General features: G+C 34.6%; 2 protein-coding genes across 2 annotated transcripts in view; one reads left to right on the top strand and one right to left on the bottom strand.

Moving 5' to 3' along the window:
* LOC129758503 (oxysterol-binding protein-related protein 9) overlaps positions 1-17598 on the bottom strand; it is a 154329-nt gene that overhangs the window by 69169 nt on the left and 67562 nt on the right. The window lies entirely within an intron of this gene.
* Positions 5010-6593, top strand: LOC129758507 (elongation of very long chain fatty acids protein 1-like). Its single transcript, XM_055756016.1, has 4 exons — positions 5010-5405; positions 5506-5843; positions 5906-6045; positions 6104-6593. Exons 1-4 carry the CDS (start codon positions 5233-5235, stop codon positions 6293-6295), a joined length of 843 nt encoding a protein of 280 aa, XP_055611991.1. The 5' UTR covers positions 5010-5232; the 3' UTR covers positions 6296-6593.

Below are 17598 nucleotides of genomic sequence, written 5' to 3'. Positions count from 1 at the left end.
AAACTTGAGTAAACGTTAGTTTTCTAGAGGCACTGATCGGCTGACAACAATACTTACAATGAGCAAAGAAAAATGCATTGTCTGAGGGGCGTTGAACAACATGTTATTACGACCAGATAGCTGTTCATTTCTCACCAGCTCATAAGCCCATCCTCTTTCTGGTCACATAATAAAAGGCTCAAATATTTACCTATTTTCAAGTGGAATAAAAGTGCATAATTCACTGATTCTAAAACATGCCTTAACATCATGATCCAGTACTCAGATTCTAAACTTTTGTGTCCAAGTCATATTTCTGGTCTGGATTTGAAATCTAAATTACATTTGATGATTGAACTGTAGTCCGAATTATCGATTCTATATTCTGCTTTCGAAATAACTTTGAATGAGAGTTATAGTTCTGAATCGAAACACTGACAGTTGTTTTGTCGGTTTAATGTTATTAAAGTTGTTAAAATCAGGGTTTCAACCGATTTCTTGCAAAACTGGTGTTTTTTTTGTGAAGATTTAAGAAAAAGATAATCTATTTTAAGTCGAATTTCGTTCGAGAAAATTTATACACAAGTCTGCAAACTTCGTAAAGTTTGAGATATTCTGATGAGAAGAATTTCTAGCCTTGGAAGTTTTTTGAAAATGATTTGTCATATAAAACTATTTAACCAGAATTTAAAAACTTCATATCATAATCTGTTATGTTGTATAAGTATAAGAAAAACCAAACTGAAGGATGTCGTCCGGTAATACCTAGAATGGAGCGGTTTTTGCTAGCTCGACTGTCTTCTGGTGCCCGTTCCTACACGTACGTAGGTGTGGATCATTTTGAGCCCGTACAGAAAAGGTTAAAGTAGGAAGAGCGAGTGTTAAAGTGTGGGTGGCACTTTTCTTCTGATCTACGATTAGAACTGTACATCTCGAGGTGATCTATAGTCTTACAACTTAACCTTAACCACTGCTACACAGCACACCAGCTGTTGCGGCAGATGACAGTTGCGGAAAAGTTCAACATCGCGCTAGTTTCAGATCCATATCGTAGAGCTTCGGATGGCATTAATTGGATTACACCAAACAGGACGCGATATGGATAACATGCAGTTTTCTTATACAAGAAATGGCGACCTCATCCCAAACAGGTACCAATGCAGTTGGACCGTGAGATATCGTGTCCAAATGAGCAATTACTACCTAAGGGTGATGATTGACGACAGACTTAGCTTCACGAGTCATGTCGATTACGTGTGTAAGAGAGCGACAATGGCCACGGATGATGTCGAACTCCTCGGCAATTCGAAGTAGCAAGAGGAGGATACTGTTAAGCGTGACCACGTCAATTTTGTGGTACGGAGCGGCGGAATGGAGGCAGGCCCTGGGAAGACAGTGTAACCTGCAGAGACTCAGCAGCGTTCAGCGGTTGCTGAACCTGCGGGTTATCAGTGGATACCGGACCATCTCGTCCGAAGCAGCCTGCGTAGTGGCGGGCGTCATGCCCATCTTGGTTTTGTTAGAGGAGGATGTCTATTGTTACGATAATAAAGACACGCCCAACGTACGAGATCTCGCCAATGAGGACTCGATGTCCAACAGGCAGCAGCTGAGGGACAGCTCAGCGAGAGGAAGGTGGACCCATCGTCTGATCCCGCACATCGGGAGCTGGATTGGAAGAAGACACGGTGAAGTGGACTTCCATATGACGCAATTCCTGACTGGTCATGGATGCTTCATGCAGTATCACTACCAATTTGGACTTGTGGCTTCCCCATATTGACCAGTTATAGTGAACCTTCAAAGCTACATAGATAAGGAAACATCTTCTGCGTAGTGGATTCCGTGGGTACGCTGCGTTCGTGCGTAGGATGCAACACCTTCGGGTAGTATCTGAGTAGTGCGATACCCAACGATCGAAGCTGCCGGGATAAGACGTTACCTTCTAAGGCAGTGGAAACCGTTGCGAAAGGGTTATACCACGATCGGGGAATATCCACGGGCAGAGTGGCTCTCGATGCCCCCGGGTGAGTCATTCGAGTTTGTGTAGGATGACGTATTCGCTGGGAATCGTCCGAGTAGTTGCGTTAAGTCCCGCGCGTGTGCTGTGACAGGCGCGAGTCTAGGATAAGCTACTCTCAATCGGCACACGACGGGCATAAACGTGGCAAACATCGAATTTTGGGGATGATAGGTCGGGCTTCAAGTCGTCAGAGGAGATGTCAGGCCTCGAGGCTTCAGGAGGAGAGGTCGAAGGTCGAATCTCGAGGAGAGGTCGGGCCTTGAGTCGTGTAGAGTGTACTGTGTACATCAACCTTCGAGTCGATGCGAGAAGGGGTCGGATCTCGAGTCGTAAGAGAGAGATCAGGCCTCGAGTCTCGAAGAGGAATCTCGAGTCATTGCGAGGAGATGTCGGTTCTCTAGTCGTTAGAGGAGAGTTTAGACTTCGAGTCATAATGATGAGAGTTATTGCCTAAAGTGGTCTCGTCTATGAGTATTGCCTTGTAGCGCACTAGCGCGAATTGACCTTCCACTGTTGAAGAACAGTGTGTTAAACAGTTAGAGGTGGGAACAAGGTCTTCGCGCAGTCCCTGCGCGTCCCAGGTGGAGTTAAGGGAAGTAAACCGGGATTCATCACCTGTGGTTACTAACTATATAAAAGGACTGAGGAAGCCTGTATCATGGGGATACGCCGATTCATTGCTCATCATGGTGCGTCAGTAGAATTTCATAGCGAAAATGGAAGAATTTTCAAGGCGCGGAAAGATTGTTGCGAAAACAGATTTACATGGGACTAGAACCTACCTTTACCAATACAAATACCAAATGATGCTTCATTCCGCCAGGTGCCCCCTTATGGGCGAGGCATGGGAAAGAATGGTACGCTCTATCAAGCTTGCAATGTCTAATGTCTAATGCCGTCCTGTATCGAAATTGGCAGTGCTGGAAGTACGGGACCAGTATGGAACCAGTCTAGGATTCCACCGGGAGGATGATGTTGCTGCAAGGGCAACAGATTCAAAGAATTGAGTGAATGCTGTGACATGAAGGGTACTGACACTTGGAATTGAAAACCTGAGAAACCGGAACAGGGAAGTGTAAAAGAAGACGATAAAGCAGTAAGATTGGTGGTGATAAAAAAGTGGTGGAATTCTTAAGATTTTTTTTATTGAAAGTGGAAGAGTTGGGTTGAAGTTCTATAAAAGTAAAAGGTGCTAGACAAAAACTTATTGCTGATTTGGAATCAGCTTTCCTCAATAAATTCAATTTTGTTCTGTAATTTTTTGCATCTCGAAAAAATGTGAATTTCGTTACCTTGTGTTATAGTTTTTCAAACGTAATTTGAATATCTTAGATAGATATATTCTTCAGTGTTGCCTGGAATATTCACAAATTATTGGAATGAATGTAGAATATTCATTAAATAATTCCTTTGATCGCAAAAACTATACTTAGAAAAATTCTCTAGTAAAGAATTTCATCGACTTAAACTTTGTTTCTTGATTTACAAAATTTATACAGCATTTAAATCTGATAGTTATGAGAACCTTAAAAATGAATGGGTTAGTCAGCACCAAAATCGAAAACCAAAATCGATCGTAAAGTATAAAATCTGAGCTGTTTTGAATATCATTATGAAAGGAATTATTATAAAAGCTAGGGTCATTCCTTACCAAGTGATCATAAAAAAGCATCGATCCTCTTCGATTTAGGGCCCATTCATTAGTAGGATGACTTATTGTAATGTAAATAAGAAAAATCCAAAGTTTTGGATGAATCAGACCACCCCCGTCCGAATGGAAGCCCCCTATTCTTAAAGTTTTTCCTTTTTTCCAAAAACTGCAATTTTCTTTTGTGAATATCTCAGAAACCGTAGAAGTTACAGATAAGTTAAGATTTGTTTTGAAAATTAAGTTGTTAGTTATCACTCGAATGTTATTGTTAAATTTTGTGTACAGGTTTGCCAGACTCAGTATTTTTGCATTTTAAAACTTAAAGTGCGACTATCTCAAAATGCCCTCACTTTTTTATTTTTATGGTGCCAATATGTTCAGCATTAAATTTTAAAAAAGAATCACTCAATCACCTAAAAAAAAATGCGCCGTTCTTTAACTTTTAAGATGAGCTTCTACGGTTTCTGAGATATTCACAAAAATATTGCAGTTTTTGGGAAAAAAGTACAAAATTTTAAGAATGGGGGGCGGTTCGATCCCTGAAGGGCTCATTTGCAATAAAAAATAGGTACTAGGACTTAAGATAAAGTCGTAAAAATATAGAGAGAGAAACATAACTTCTGTAAGAATTGATAGTCTTTTATTTATGTGATCCAAAAGATTATTTTATGCTCTACTGAAGTAAAATCATAAATAAATAAGGAAAAATTTATGTAGCTTTTTTAAACTTAGAATATTTTTTGAATTTTGAACTTTTGACTTTTCCGGTTAAAAAAGGTTGCCAACCTTTGGTCTAGAATGAAAGCATTGATTTTCAGATAAGTTGATTTCAAATGAAAATAGTTTACCGATACTTACTCTTGTAGTAGAACGATTTGTTTTCATTTATAATTTTCTAAACGCTTTTCCAAAAGATGAACACAATGAATCAAGAGTCAAGTTTCGTGATAAAAAAAAACATTGTGAAAATTATCAATAAAACTAATATTTGATTAATGAAAATAGGATTAAAAAACGACTCCGAAATTTTCAATGTAGTCAAATGATCATCCCAAGAATAATGGGTTCCAAACGCTTTCTCCACAGCTGATGGTTGAGATGATCCACGTGACGGAAATAGCTGTTCAATTCTAGCTCAGCACATGTCGTCATAATGCAAGTACCTAGGTACCTAGCTAATACAGCTGTTGCACAATCTTCTCGTCAAAGAAGATTGAAAGTGTCTTAATCAAGCATGTTGATGTTATGACGAACGGTTTGTATGGTTGAAAGTTCAAACTGGAATTAATAGACGATCTCAGATCCATTTTGCCGATTTCCGAAGGTCGTATTTTGTGAGATAAGGTTTCAAACAAAAATTTTTAAAGTCAAATTTTGACAACCGGTTATGATTATTTGCCGAATCCAAGAAAACAGAAGTTATTTATGTTCTTCAAATTTAGTGGAACGATAAACTGTGTCGTTCACCATTTTGAAATAATTCGATGTGAGAATAAGTTCATATCATCTTTGGAATATCGTATATCATTGTTTATTCTAAGTTTTACCTCGGAAGCTGCAGCATCCATCGAACAACAAAATGGACGCCAGTAATTTAACTTTCGATTCGAATATTATCAGATCTTTGTATACGTACATTGTAGAAGATCTAGCCGATCCGCGCGCGAAAAATCTTCCCTTACTACATAATCCCATGTGGGTCGTTTCTAGTATTGTGATTTATTTGATTCTTGTGTTAAACATTGTTCCTAAGTAAGTTTGAAAATTTTAAAATTGGACTTTTAAATTGAAAATTTAGTAAATTTGTTTAACTCAGAAGATTATGGTTTTCTAAAAAAGTTATCATTTATAGATGGATGGTTGACAAGAAGCCTTTCAAACTGTATCACCTGATATTGGTCTACGACGCCATCGAAATCATCGGAAGTGGGATAGCAATTTATTTATTTTTCAAACATGGCTGGAGATGGAGTTATTTTCATGAATGTAAAACCCCCGACTTTTCCGACGATCCGAATTCGCTTGGATTCTTGAGGGCAGCATACTTTACGTATCTTTTGAAGTTGTCTGAGCTGATCGAAACGGTGATGTACGCGTTGCGGAAAAAGAACAATCAAATAAGCGCATTTCATGTTTACCATCACTGTTATGCTCTGGTGACATCGTGGGGATTTGCCAAGTATGGAGGCGGTTTGTATTTCAAAGAGTACGAAATCATAGTGCATGATTCAAACGTAGAATTAAAATTGTAGGGAGCATGCTGAGCTACACCATAATAGTGAACAGCATAGTGCATGTTGGGATGTACACTTACTATCTTCTTTCGATATACGCCCAAAAGCTGCCATTCAGTTTGATTCCTCTTAAAAAACTAGTCACTGTGCTGCAAATCGTAAGTATTAGCAATTATCTTTAGAATGCACGAAAATGACACGGAAATATAATTTCAGTTCCAATTGATTACCGTTTTGGGAAATCTAGCAAATGCCATGAAAAGTACTTGTACTGTTCCGATCTTGCACTGCCTGTACCACGGCCCAAACATGGCATTGCAAATCAAACTATTTTTGGATTTCTACAACTCTGCCTATCGATCTAAGCCGAACGATTCTATGAACAAAAATCATCAAAAAACGCAATAAATTTCTGTAAACATAGCAGCATGATGAGGTAAATTTAAACGATAAGAGTTTAGAATAAATGTGAAGAGTTATAAACAGACTCAGATACTATAGTTAGTGTCCAGATTCAGAAATTCATTTTCCAGCGCTAGAAGCGATCATGAGGTAAACAAGTAGGGGAAAATAGTAACTTTCAAATGAAATTAGGGCAAAATAAGTGACCACATCAAACCAAAAATTTCATCAATAGAGGCTCCAAAAACTTCAACCAATAAATTAAATAATCAATTTGTGATTTTAAATACAGTTTTCTATAAGGATTTTTGAGCTCCTGGTAAATAAAAAAAGTTAAACAAATGGCTCAAGACAGACTGAGTCAATTTTGGGTCATTTTTTTCAATATCTCAGAGCCAGAGGTCTTAGAATTTTCGGTTTGGCTCGAAATTCATCGAATTTTTCGCCGAATTAAAAAAATTAAAGAAAAGTTTTCTTGAGTAAATCTTAATTTTCAGGATTGTATGAAAAAATTTTGCTCTGCAAAACAAACATGATTTTACTTCCTACCTTTTTTTCCTTTTTTCTCAGGTTGAAAAATAGGTTTATTGATCCCGAATCTTTCTTTCTACTCTGGAAGGCGTTTTATCGCAGTTGTGCCAATTTACGAATTATTAAGAGGAAATTTTTCTGATGAAGAACTTTGTCTAAGACCTTAACTTCGTATAATTTAGTTACACATTATATTGCATTTTGAGCCAAAACAAAAAATTTTGCACCTCAGGACCTCAGGACCTAAGAAATTAATCCTCTAACGAGTCCGCATATGGTTTCGATTTTTTTTTTCATTTTTAAGCTTTATTTAGTACCAACTTTGAAAATTTTCAAACTTTTTTAATGCATCGCCAGTCATGTCAGGCATGTTGACATAAGTATAGAAGCTCGAAATAAATTTCAAAGCTTGAAAATACGAATAATCGAGGCCGACCTGTAAAATGAAATTTAAACAAAAATGCAAATGCAAGTTTTTGGAGGTAATAGGTAGTGATTTGTAAGTAAAATATTGAAACTAGTGACTTTAGTGACCAAATTAAAAAAAAAGCAACTAGTGAGTGACCAGCTTAAAAAAGTGACAAAGTTACTAAAAAGTAACCAACTTCTAGCCCTGATTTTCCAAATATCCCAGAATTCAGGAAGTATTAAAAATTGTATGTTTAATATAACGTTCCAGAAATCAAATTTAATTATTGATGATTTAGCATTCAGAGAAGATTTAAATTTTAACTAGAGTGATTTGTCCTCTGACCCATCGTTGCACAGGATGACTTAAATTGTCAATATTTCGGCCGTCTATAAACTGTTTCCGGAAAAAAATTACTAAAACAAGTTAATTGGAATGTATACTGATATAGATATAATGAGACTTTTTACTTTTTCTTGTTTTTTTTTCGCGCGATTTCTATAAAAAAATAAATAATAAAAATTCTCTCTAGTTTTCATTCCGCCGAACATGCCAATAAAATTATAATCATTTTTTGTTTTGAGTAACCAGCCGGACATCATCCTGTAGATGGCAACATCGAGCCCGAAACCGGTCGACAAGAAAGGTAATTTTAAACCCTTTCCGTTAGAAAGAACGTTAAGTGTCGTGTCCTGTAATACCTCGTGTGTTATATGTGAACCAGATTTTTATTTAAAAAAATCTTAATGATTGAATCGATGTTTAATAAAAAATATTCGCTGATTAAGATGCTGATGCTGATTAATGAAAAATATTTGCTGGTTAAGAAACATGCTTTCTTAACTTACAAAAATCTACAGGGAATCCCATTTTTTCGGTGTATTGTTTAACATTATTTATATTGCAGTTTTTTTCAAAAGTGAGATTTCAAACTAAAATTCTAAATTCTGATCGAGTTTGCTAGAATCTTTAAGTTTTGAAAATTGATTTTTTTATTGATGGTTGAACTCTTTTCAAGAGTTTGGTAGATTTGGCTTATTAGATTTGAGCAAAGAACAAGTTATTTTTTAGAAATTGAAAGCCTTTTTAGAAAAAAAAACCTTAATTCAAAGACTTTTAACCATCGATGAAAGTAGACTTCATTTTTGCTAGTCGCTAATTTTAACCATCTTTCATTTCTTCTTACTTTCTAATTTTATAATCTTGAAATGTTATTTGCTTAAAAGGACATCACTTTTCATCAAAAAGGTCGATAAATCAATAAATAACGGAGATTAATTTCTTCTTAAAATAGTACAATTTCTTTTATTCGTGCGATGTTTGAGCAGAAATATCACAGAAAAAAATTGGTCGTGAAATTTGCTACCCCCATCCCCTCATGAAGCGGTTCTTCCTACTATCTTTAGCATACATCAGATTTGAGTTTCTGAGGAAATTTTACGTAAGATTAGCGCTATTCCACGCTCTCAAACCGGCAGCTTCGAGTTTTTTTTGAGATTTTGTGTCCGAATTTTCGCATGATGTGTTCAACGGTTTAAATGGACGACCACCCTCAAAAGGGGCCGTCTCCAAATTGGTTTGAATTGGAAAATTTGGAAAATTGGAAAAAAAAATCGGACAACATTAGAATTTGCCTGGCAACTATTGGGCGCGGACAATCTGTTCTTGGTGTTTTTGAAAATGTTTATGTAACTTATGTATGTTTATATTTTATTAAAAAGCCTTTTTTGATCATTTATGAAGTCTATTTAATTGAGGTCGTCCATTCATTTATTGCTTGGATCAAAATGGTTTTTTTTCGCTCGTTAGGTATGTTCTATTTTATCTGGAATTAGACTTTTTCCTTAAGCTGTACATTCAGAGGATTCTGCTAGGATTCCGGAGCTATCCTCCGGAGCCATCATCATTTGAAAGCAACTTAAAGAATATTTCTTTCAATAGAAAAATATTAACATCGCTGGAACGTGCTCAAAACAAATGCTTAAATGAATCCAATTGTTATGGTGATGCTAAGATAAGCTTGCCAGATTGCCCGGTCTTACACGGACTAGCCCGAATATTTGACACAAAATGTAGGAAAAGTTCGGTCCAACCCGATTGCTCGCCTTTTGTAAAAAAAATGTCTGGATTTTGTACAGATTTATTCACTTTTTTCCAAAATTGAACTAAAAATCAGAAATTGAGTTATTTTATTTATTTATATTTGCATCCAAAAACGATCTTTCTTTAGAAAGTTGAATCTAAAAAATCATAAACCGTTTTTTCGGAAGCCTAAACTACGATTCAAAATAAGCTGATGTGTTTCGATTTAAAAATATATTTTCAAGTGTATTCTTTATGATTTTTAATGAACAATTGCTTTGTTTTCACCAAATTTGCTCGGATATTGCCCGGATTTTGGATTGAAAATTTTGAAATCATTTGCCCGGATTTTGCCCGGTTTTAAGATAATATGGCACGGACTCGCCCAGTATTCTGGCAACCTTAAATGCTAAGAACTAAACGAGTTATTGAATCTTGTCTTATAAAACATTATATTTGAATTATTTTCTATGTTGAACCAATGAATTGAGGTTAAATTTTTGAAAAAGTGATACGCTGCAGGCTAAAATTGATCCTGGGCCTAGTACAAGATCTCATGCCAAATTTGGGCCAGATCGGACCACGGGAAGGGGTCGCTCAACGAGCCTGAAGTTAGTATGGGATTTTGGGACATTTTGTTCGAGAGGAACATGAAAAAGCAGTATTTCGTCAATAACTTTTGTCTCCTTCGACCGATTTCTTTCAAAAACGGGTTTTCTTAAAGCCTAAATTATGACAAATATTTCTTCCGAAAGTTGCATTTCAATTAAAGTTAAGATAAAAAAGTTATTAAGCTTCAAAAATTGGATAACTTATTTAAGGGTGATATTCATCACTGTTTTAATGGAGCGACTAAATGTCCGACCAGAACACTCAATGTGAAATGCATGCCGTTTCGTCAAATGAAAACCGATTTCAACCATTGTTGTTGCGCTCGATTGCAATTATTTAATGTTTTTTTTAATATTTGAGTTTGAATGATATTAACTTGATAGTTCGGAAAGAATTGAGGACGGAAAATGCTTGAAAATTAAAAAAAAATTGCATAACCACAGGGACTTTGGAACATGACTGAACAATTTGTGATGCCAATAAAAAAAACCAGTTTTCATCAACAACTTTGGTTCCCATCGGCCATTTTTTTCAAATTGGTTTTCCTTAAAGCCTAAATTATGAAAAATGTATCTTCCGAAGACTGTATTTCGTAAAGAGTTAAGATATAAATGTTATAAGGCTTCAAAAATGGGCTATTTTACGATGGTACCTATACATTACTGTTAATGAGGCGTCAATATGTTCGACTGCCCCGATTCATTACCAGTGATGAATACGATCCTTTACTCTATGAATAAAAAAAAAGATATGGAAATATAATTTTTTTTTAGTTTAAAACCTACTAGAAAAAAAACTCACGTGTAAACCTCATTATTTTTTGTAATAAAAAACACTCTTAACAAAATGATGTACTTTGTTTAACCACAGCTACAATTATAGAAAAACGAAAGAAGACTGTAAATGGACCTGTTTTTCGAAAATTTATCTTTTTATTTGCATCACAAATGTCTCAGTCATGTTCCAAAGCCCCTGTGGTTATGCATTTTTTTTTTAAATTGTCAAGCATTTTCCGCCCTTACTATCAAGTGAATATCATCCAAACTCAAATATTAAAAAAAAACATTAAATAATTGCAATCGAGCGCAACAACAATGGTTGAAATCGGTCATTATTTGACGAAACGGCATGCATTTCACATTGAGTTTTCTGGTCTGACATTTAGTCGCTTCATTAAAACAGTGATGAATATCACCCTTAAATAAGTTGTCCAATTTTTGAAGCTTAAAACTTTTTTATCTTAACTTTAATTGAAATGCAACTTTCGGAAGAAATATTTGTCACCCGTTTTTGAAATAAATCGGTCGAAGGAGACAAAAGTTATTGACGAAATATTGCTTTTTCATGTTCCTCTCGAACAAAATGTCCCAAAATCCCATACAAATTTCAGGCTCGCGTATAACATTTCACAGGTTTTAAATTTCCCATACAAATTTGGGGCAGTCTAATAAACGTGTTACCTAATAAATTTTTACAGCTTTATCGGTCATGTTCTTTATGTAAGGACAGTTCTAGTATTGAAAATCATAAATGGATAAAAGAAGATAAGAAAAAATGACAGAAGTTGAAATGGTCGAGGAGAGATTTTATAAAAAGCGATTTCATCAAGCATGGAACAACTTTTTTGAAGTGGTAGAATCGAAGAAGCTTGAGTCTTCCACGATAATTTTCTCAAGAAAAAGCGGGACACTTTGAGGAAAAAGTGGGACGGTGGGACATTTCCTCAAAAACCGGGACATGTTATTTTTGCAAAAATTAGTATGGTTTATATGACCTTTTTGTAGCAAGGTAGATTGCTACAATCGGAATTATAACTTTGCACCCAAGAAATTAGGGGAAATCGGACAAACTGGCTACTGCAACTCTGTTTCTGTGTTCATACAGTATCAAATTTCGAAATCCAAATTGAACAGTTTAGATAAATTTGGTTTTTAGTTTTGCTAACTTTTTTTATGAATATGTATTGCCTAAACATTTCCAGAATGAAAAGATGATTGAACAACACATGTGGTCCAAATACTTGTAACCAGAATAATTTCATACATATAAGAAGAATGATTTACATCAGCTTTTTTCATAGATCAACGGTTAAGGTTTTCATTTCCGTTGGGTGAATAGCCTATTCACCTGAGGTGGTTGTACCTACCCGATGTTGGTGAACATTATAGCAAAACTCGAAAGCAAATCTACATGAGCTTTATGGTGGCGAACGAATTGAAGCTTCAGCGAAAGGAAACTTGAAATGGATCTTCGTTCGTAAAATAACAACGAATGCCTGCAGATGAATGAGTAAGAGGGCGATCGGAAAAGTGTGTTGAGGTAAATTCCATCAAGTTTAGATGCAGATAACGCCACAATTTTAACAAATCTGCGATAGTATTGATAATTAATAACAAAATTGAAATTTAGTTTTTAAGGTTTTTTTTAAATAAGTTTGAATTTTTTTAAATTTTTTTTATCATTTAGAAGAAGAATATTTTTTTTAAATGTTACTCATAAGTACGAGATAAATCAAAATTTTTTAAATGTAGATTTTTTCCCAAACTTTAAAAGTCATCTCTTCACCAATTCATTTATGTTTCAATTATTGTTCCCAATTTTGTTGTTGGTCGTTCTGAACAAACATCTATGAGTAAACGGTGTTCCTGAGCGTTAGAATGATTGCATCATTGCATTCACGAAGAATATTTAACGACACATTGATGCAGCATGCCGGTCAATAATTTGATAGAATTTTGTAATCAAAACCTACACGATATGAGAAAATAACTTTGTTCCTACTTATAAGCATATAAAGGCATCGTTTAGCTAAGCAGCTTGAGACTGCACGGAATTGTTAAATTCATTGAAAATAAGAATTATTTGATCTTAAATGATGCGAGTTTGAAAGTTTTTTTTTACACAGGGTTAATTTTTTTATTTTAAGCTTTGTCACAAATTTTAGGTTTCTCGTCAAGACGACAAGAATGCTGTCCGAATTTTAATGACCTCTGAAAAATATCAATAATAGTTTACAAATGTGGGATTTTAATATTATTTTTACCTAACATGACAGTTGTCAGAGAAACACACAAAACAGACCAATTGTTGGAAATATAATCTAATATAATTAGTTGATCAGTTATTATGAAACCAGTTATTGTTTGCTATGAGTGTTATTAGTGCATCTATTTTCACCAACTAATTTTACCGATGAATTTATAGCAGGGTGACCAGCGAGTTTCCATTGTTTAATTCCCGTTTTCCCCGGTTTTCCCGATAGAGATTTTATGATTTTCCCTGTTTCAAAAAAAATCCGCCGATAAACATGTTTAGCAGTTTTTTTTAAACAAAAATGAAGATATTTTTATGAAACTTCAACGTAAGAGTGTGAGAGGGCTTACATATTTGATGATGGTAATATGCTAAGAAAATAATTCTAGTTGTCCTTACCGAAAATTTTTACTTTCTTTTCAATGTACACACCATCTGCGCTTATTATAAGGGTTGATGCTTTATTTTTATTATTTGCATGACATTAGCTATATCTTGGATATGATGCCATGTACATAATACTACAAAATTTCAAGTTGAGATACTGAATTTTCATATTGAACTCTTGCTTCTGAATTCTGAAATTTGAAACACAATTATGAATGATGAATTTCGGATTGAATTACCGATTCATAAATCAATTAAATTTCAAGTTTGACGTTTATTTTATTTACGGAATGCGCTTTTAAAGCCTGAGTTTTAGGTGCCGGATTCTTCAATTGGAAAGCCTTTCCAAATTTGATATTTGCTTTTAAAATTCACATTTTTCATTTAATAAAGAATGCGATTTAAGCGAATAATGTATACAAGAATCACACAAGAACATGCTATCTTGTTACACCCTCACTGCGTTCATCAATTAACCAAATAAAATGATGGCTTCCAAATATTTTTTTTCCCGCATTTTCCTTCGCATGGGTCAATTCCGGATTCTAAAAAGTTGAAATTGAGCTGAATTATATGAAAATATAAGATTAGTACCTCGAGGTTATGTCATTTGTCTGAAATTTAATTGTTGATTATTGAACTAATATTTTGATGTTTTAGACAATTTTAGTGTTTTAATCCATATAACACAAATCAATAAATTAGGATATATTTAGTTTTTGTTAAATATTTTATCAATCAGAACTTGGGCGATGGTTATGATAATTTTTTATTTTTGATAAAAGTAGCGTAAACTGAATTGGAAACAGCTAAAAATAAGTAAAGTCACGTTAATTTGCATAGTTCAATTTATATAAAAACAACCTTCGATGATAAGATCTTTGTAAATACTAGCTTTCACGAAATTAGTTGACCTACAAAACTCATCCATGATTTTTTGTAGAATTTTTAAGTAACGTTTACATGAGAAAATTTGAGCTTTGAGGTTTGTATGGGAAAATTGAATATTTTGTACTGAGACTTCAACATCATTTTTGTTTCTTCTGTGAAACCGAGCCAGCTGATAATTTTTGTGCCCATTTATAAAATTCCTAAAGGAAATTTTCCGCTGAACAACTTTGTTGAAGACCGTAACTTCGTATCTTATTGGGCAAAAAAGTTATTAGCTGTTTAACAGGGTATGTCTTTTCGCATTGATAACCCATAAATTCAATTGACATCACTGCATGGTGCCTTTCGAGGTATTGCATGACTACTTTTCATGCAATACATCGCGAGGCTCTAGAAGTGATGTCAATTGAATTTATTGTTTATCAATGCGAAAAGACATACCCCTGTTAAACAGCTAATAACTTTTTTGCCTAATAACATTCGGAGTTACGGTCTTAAACGAAGTTGATCAGTGGAAAATTTCCTTTAAGAGTTTTATAGATTGGCACAAAAATCATCAGCTGGCTAGGTTTCACAGAAGAAACAAAAATGATGTTGATTTCTCAGTACAATATATTCAATTTTCCCATACAAATCTAAAAGCTCAAATTTACTCATGTAAACGTTACTTAAAAATTCTACAAAAAATCATGGATGAGTTTTGGACCAAGACGAAGCTTTTAAGACCCCAGGGTTTGAGAAATTCAAAAACGACCCCAAATCGACTCAGTCTAATATACATACATAAATTCAATTTATTCTTAAAGCGACGAAAACTACACCAAATGGGCGTTATACGACTCCATCAGAAGAATGCAGGAGAACGCAAGATTTTGCTTTCATAGCCTTCAAATCGTTGTCAACGACAATATTTTCCAGTTCTCTCATTGGTCAATATTATTCAATTTTCATCTGATTTGTAGCCATCTGGATGCACTGCTGGTTGCAGAGAGAATATGACGTTGATTTTCTCACTTGAAGCCTGCGCAGGAGCAAAATCATTCAAAAATTATAAACATGGCGAACATTCTATCATATCCGATTTAAACTGACTTCAGGCGACATTTTCTACGATCTTTTCACTATGCTGTGGGAATTGCGATTCGCAGCACCATTATGAACGACTTAAGTTATCATTTCTGATACGATTTCATGTTTGCTGGGCATATCTCTCTTTTAATGGTCTATTAACGTTCTTTTTTTCATCAAATTAAGTTGTTATTTTAGTCGGATTCTTCAAAATAACTCCTCATTTTTAACTTTCCAAAGCCGTTAGCAAAATTTCCGTACAAATCTATTTTAGATAAATTTGACCTGTAGTTTCGGTACGTTCTCCTGGCCGCAAATATTGACCGATTTCGATGAATTTTAATTCATTGTATAGATAATTTATTCTAGTTTCTCAATATCGAAAAAATAAGTCGAAATATTTTACGAGATCACCTGTAGCTGATTCCGAATGAAAAAGGCCCCGAAAAAGAGCTATTTTTAGAATGCTTATAACTTGTGACAGGTTCCAAATATTGCGCTGATTTTATAATATTTGGAATTGTCAAGAATAAATCTATCCATGGATGTATAAGTTTTTGGTGGTCCAAAGGAAGTTTTGGCCGCTATCCCGGAACTTCCGGTAGAAAAAATTCTTACTTCAAAAAAGTCATCCAATTTCGGCTTTGCATTACTGTATCTCGCTTACCAATGGAGCGATTCTCTGAATTCAAATTTTAGTTTTTTTTCGTTAACTTAATTATTATTTTCGTAGAACATAGTTGGTTCCTCAAAAATTTCAGTTGTTCAGTATATTTTAATGAAAATCACATCTTTTTTGTCATTTTTCAAACTCCCCCTCATGTCGGTGGGTTTACGGGATTTTGTTAGCGTGATTTCTCTAAAATTTGAACTCAAATTTGTCACTTTTTATATACCTAAAGATTCATTAGAATCTCCTCTTTCGATGGACATACTTTTTGTGTGGTGTTTTGAAAATTTGTAGCAACGTTTTTCGAATTTACTGAAAGCTGTCAGATTTCAACCAGTTTGGCCCACATTTTCAGCAGGTTGGTGTACAAATTTCGCACCCCTCACGTAGCCGCGGGAGAAACAAATCCTTTAGCTCTCTTTTTGTCGCTCACCAAATCTACCACCCAATCCAGCAGCAGGAGGAACTGCCGTCTTGTTGCGTGTTTTTTTTCTTCGCGTTTTGATGGCTAGGGCAAATTTGTCCAACTCGCCAGCCGCGTGGTTTGTTGATTGATTGTGCTCATGCTGATACCTCTTTTCGTAGTAAATGTTTTGATTTTAAAATAGAGAAAGATTATCTAAAATCTGGAATCAGAATCTGAATCTGAAATCTGAATCTGAAATCTGAATCTGAAATCTGAATCTGAAATCTGAATCTGAAATCTGAATCTGAAATCTGAATCTGAAATCTGAATCTGAAATCTGAATCCGAAATCTGAATCTGAAATCTGAATCTGAAATCGGAATCTGAAATCTGAATCTGAAATCTGAATCTGAAATCTGAATCTGAAATCTGAATCTGAAATCTGAATCTGAAATCTGAATCTGAAATCTGAATCTGAAATCTGAATCTGAAATCTGAATCTGAAATCTGAATCTGAAATCTGAATCTGAAATCTGAATCTGAAATCTGAATCTGAAATCTGAATCTGAAATCTGAATCTAAAATCTGAATCTAAAATCTGAATCTGAATCTGAAATCTGAATCTGAAATCTGAATCTGAAATCTGAATCTGAAATCTGAATCTGAAATCTGAATCTGAAATCTGAATCTGAAATCTGAATCTGAAATCTGAATCTGAAATCTGAATCTGAAATCTGAATCTGAAATCTGAATCTGAAATCTGAATCTGAAATCTGAATCTGAAATCTGAATCTGAAATCTGAATCTGAAATCTGAATCTGAAATCTGAATCTGAAATCTGAATCTGAAATCTGAATCTGAAATCTGAATCTGAAATCTGAATCTGAAATCTGAATCTGAAATCTGAATCTGAAATCTGAATCTGAAATCTGAATCTGAAATCTGAATCTGAAATCTGAATCTGAAATCTGAATCTGAAATCTGAATCTGAAATCTGAATCTGAAATCTGAATCTGAAATCTGAATCTGAAATCTGAATCTGAAATCTGAATCTGAAATCTGAATCTGAAATCTGAATCTGAAATCTGAATCTGAAATCTGAATCTGAAATCTGAATCTGAAATCTGAATCTGAAATCTGAATCTGAAATCTGAATCTGAAATCTGAATCTCAAATCTGAATCTTAAATCTGAATCTGAAATCTGAAATCTGAATCTGAAT

Source organism: Uranotaenia lowii, chromosome 3 (genome assembly GCF_029784155.1).
Source record: "Uranotaenia lowii strain MFRU-FL chromosome 3, ASM2978415v1, whole genome shotgun sequence".
Lineage (NCBI taxonomy): Eukaryota > Metazoa > Arthropoda > Insecta > Diptera > Culicidae > Uranotaenia > Uranotaenia lowii.
This window is presented reverse-complemented; position numbering and strand designations above follow the sequence as displayed.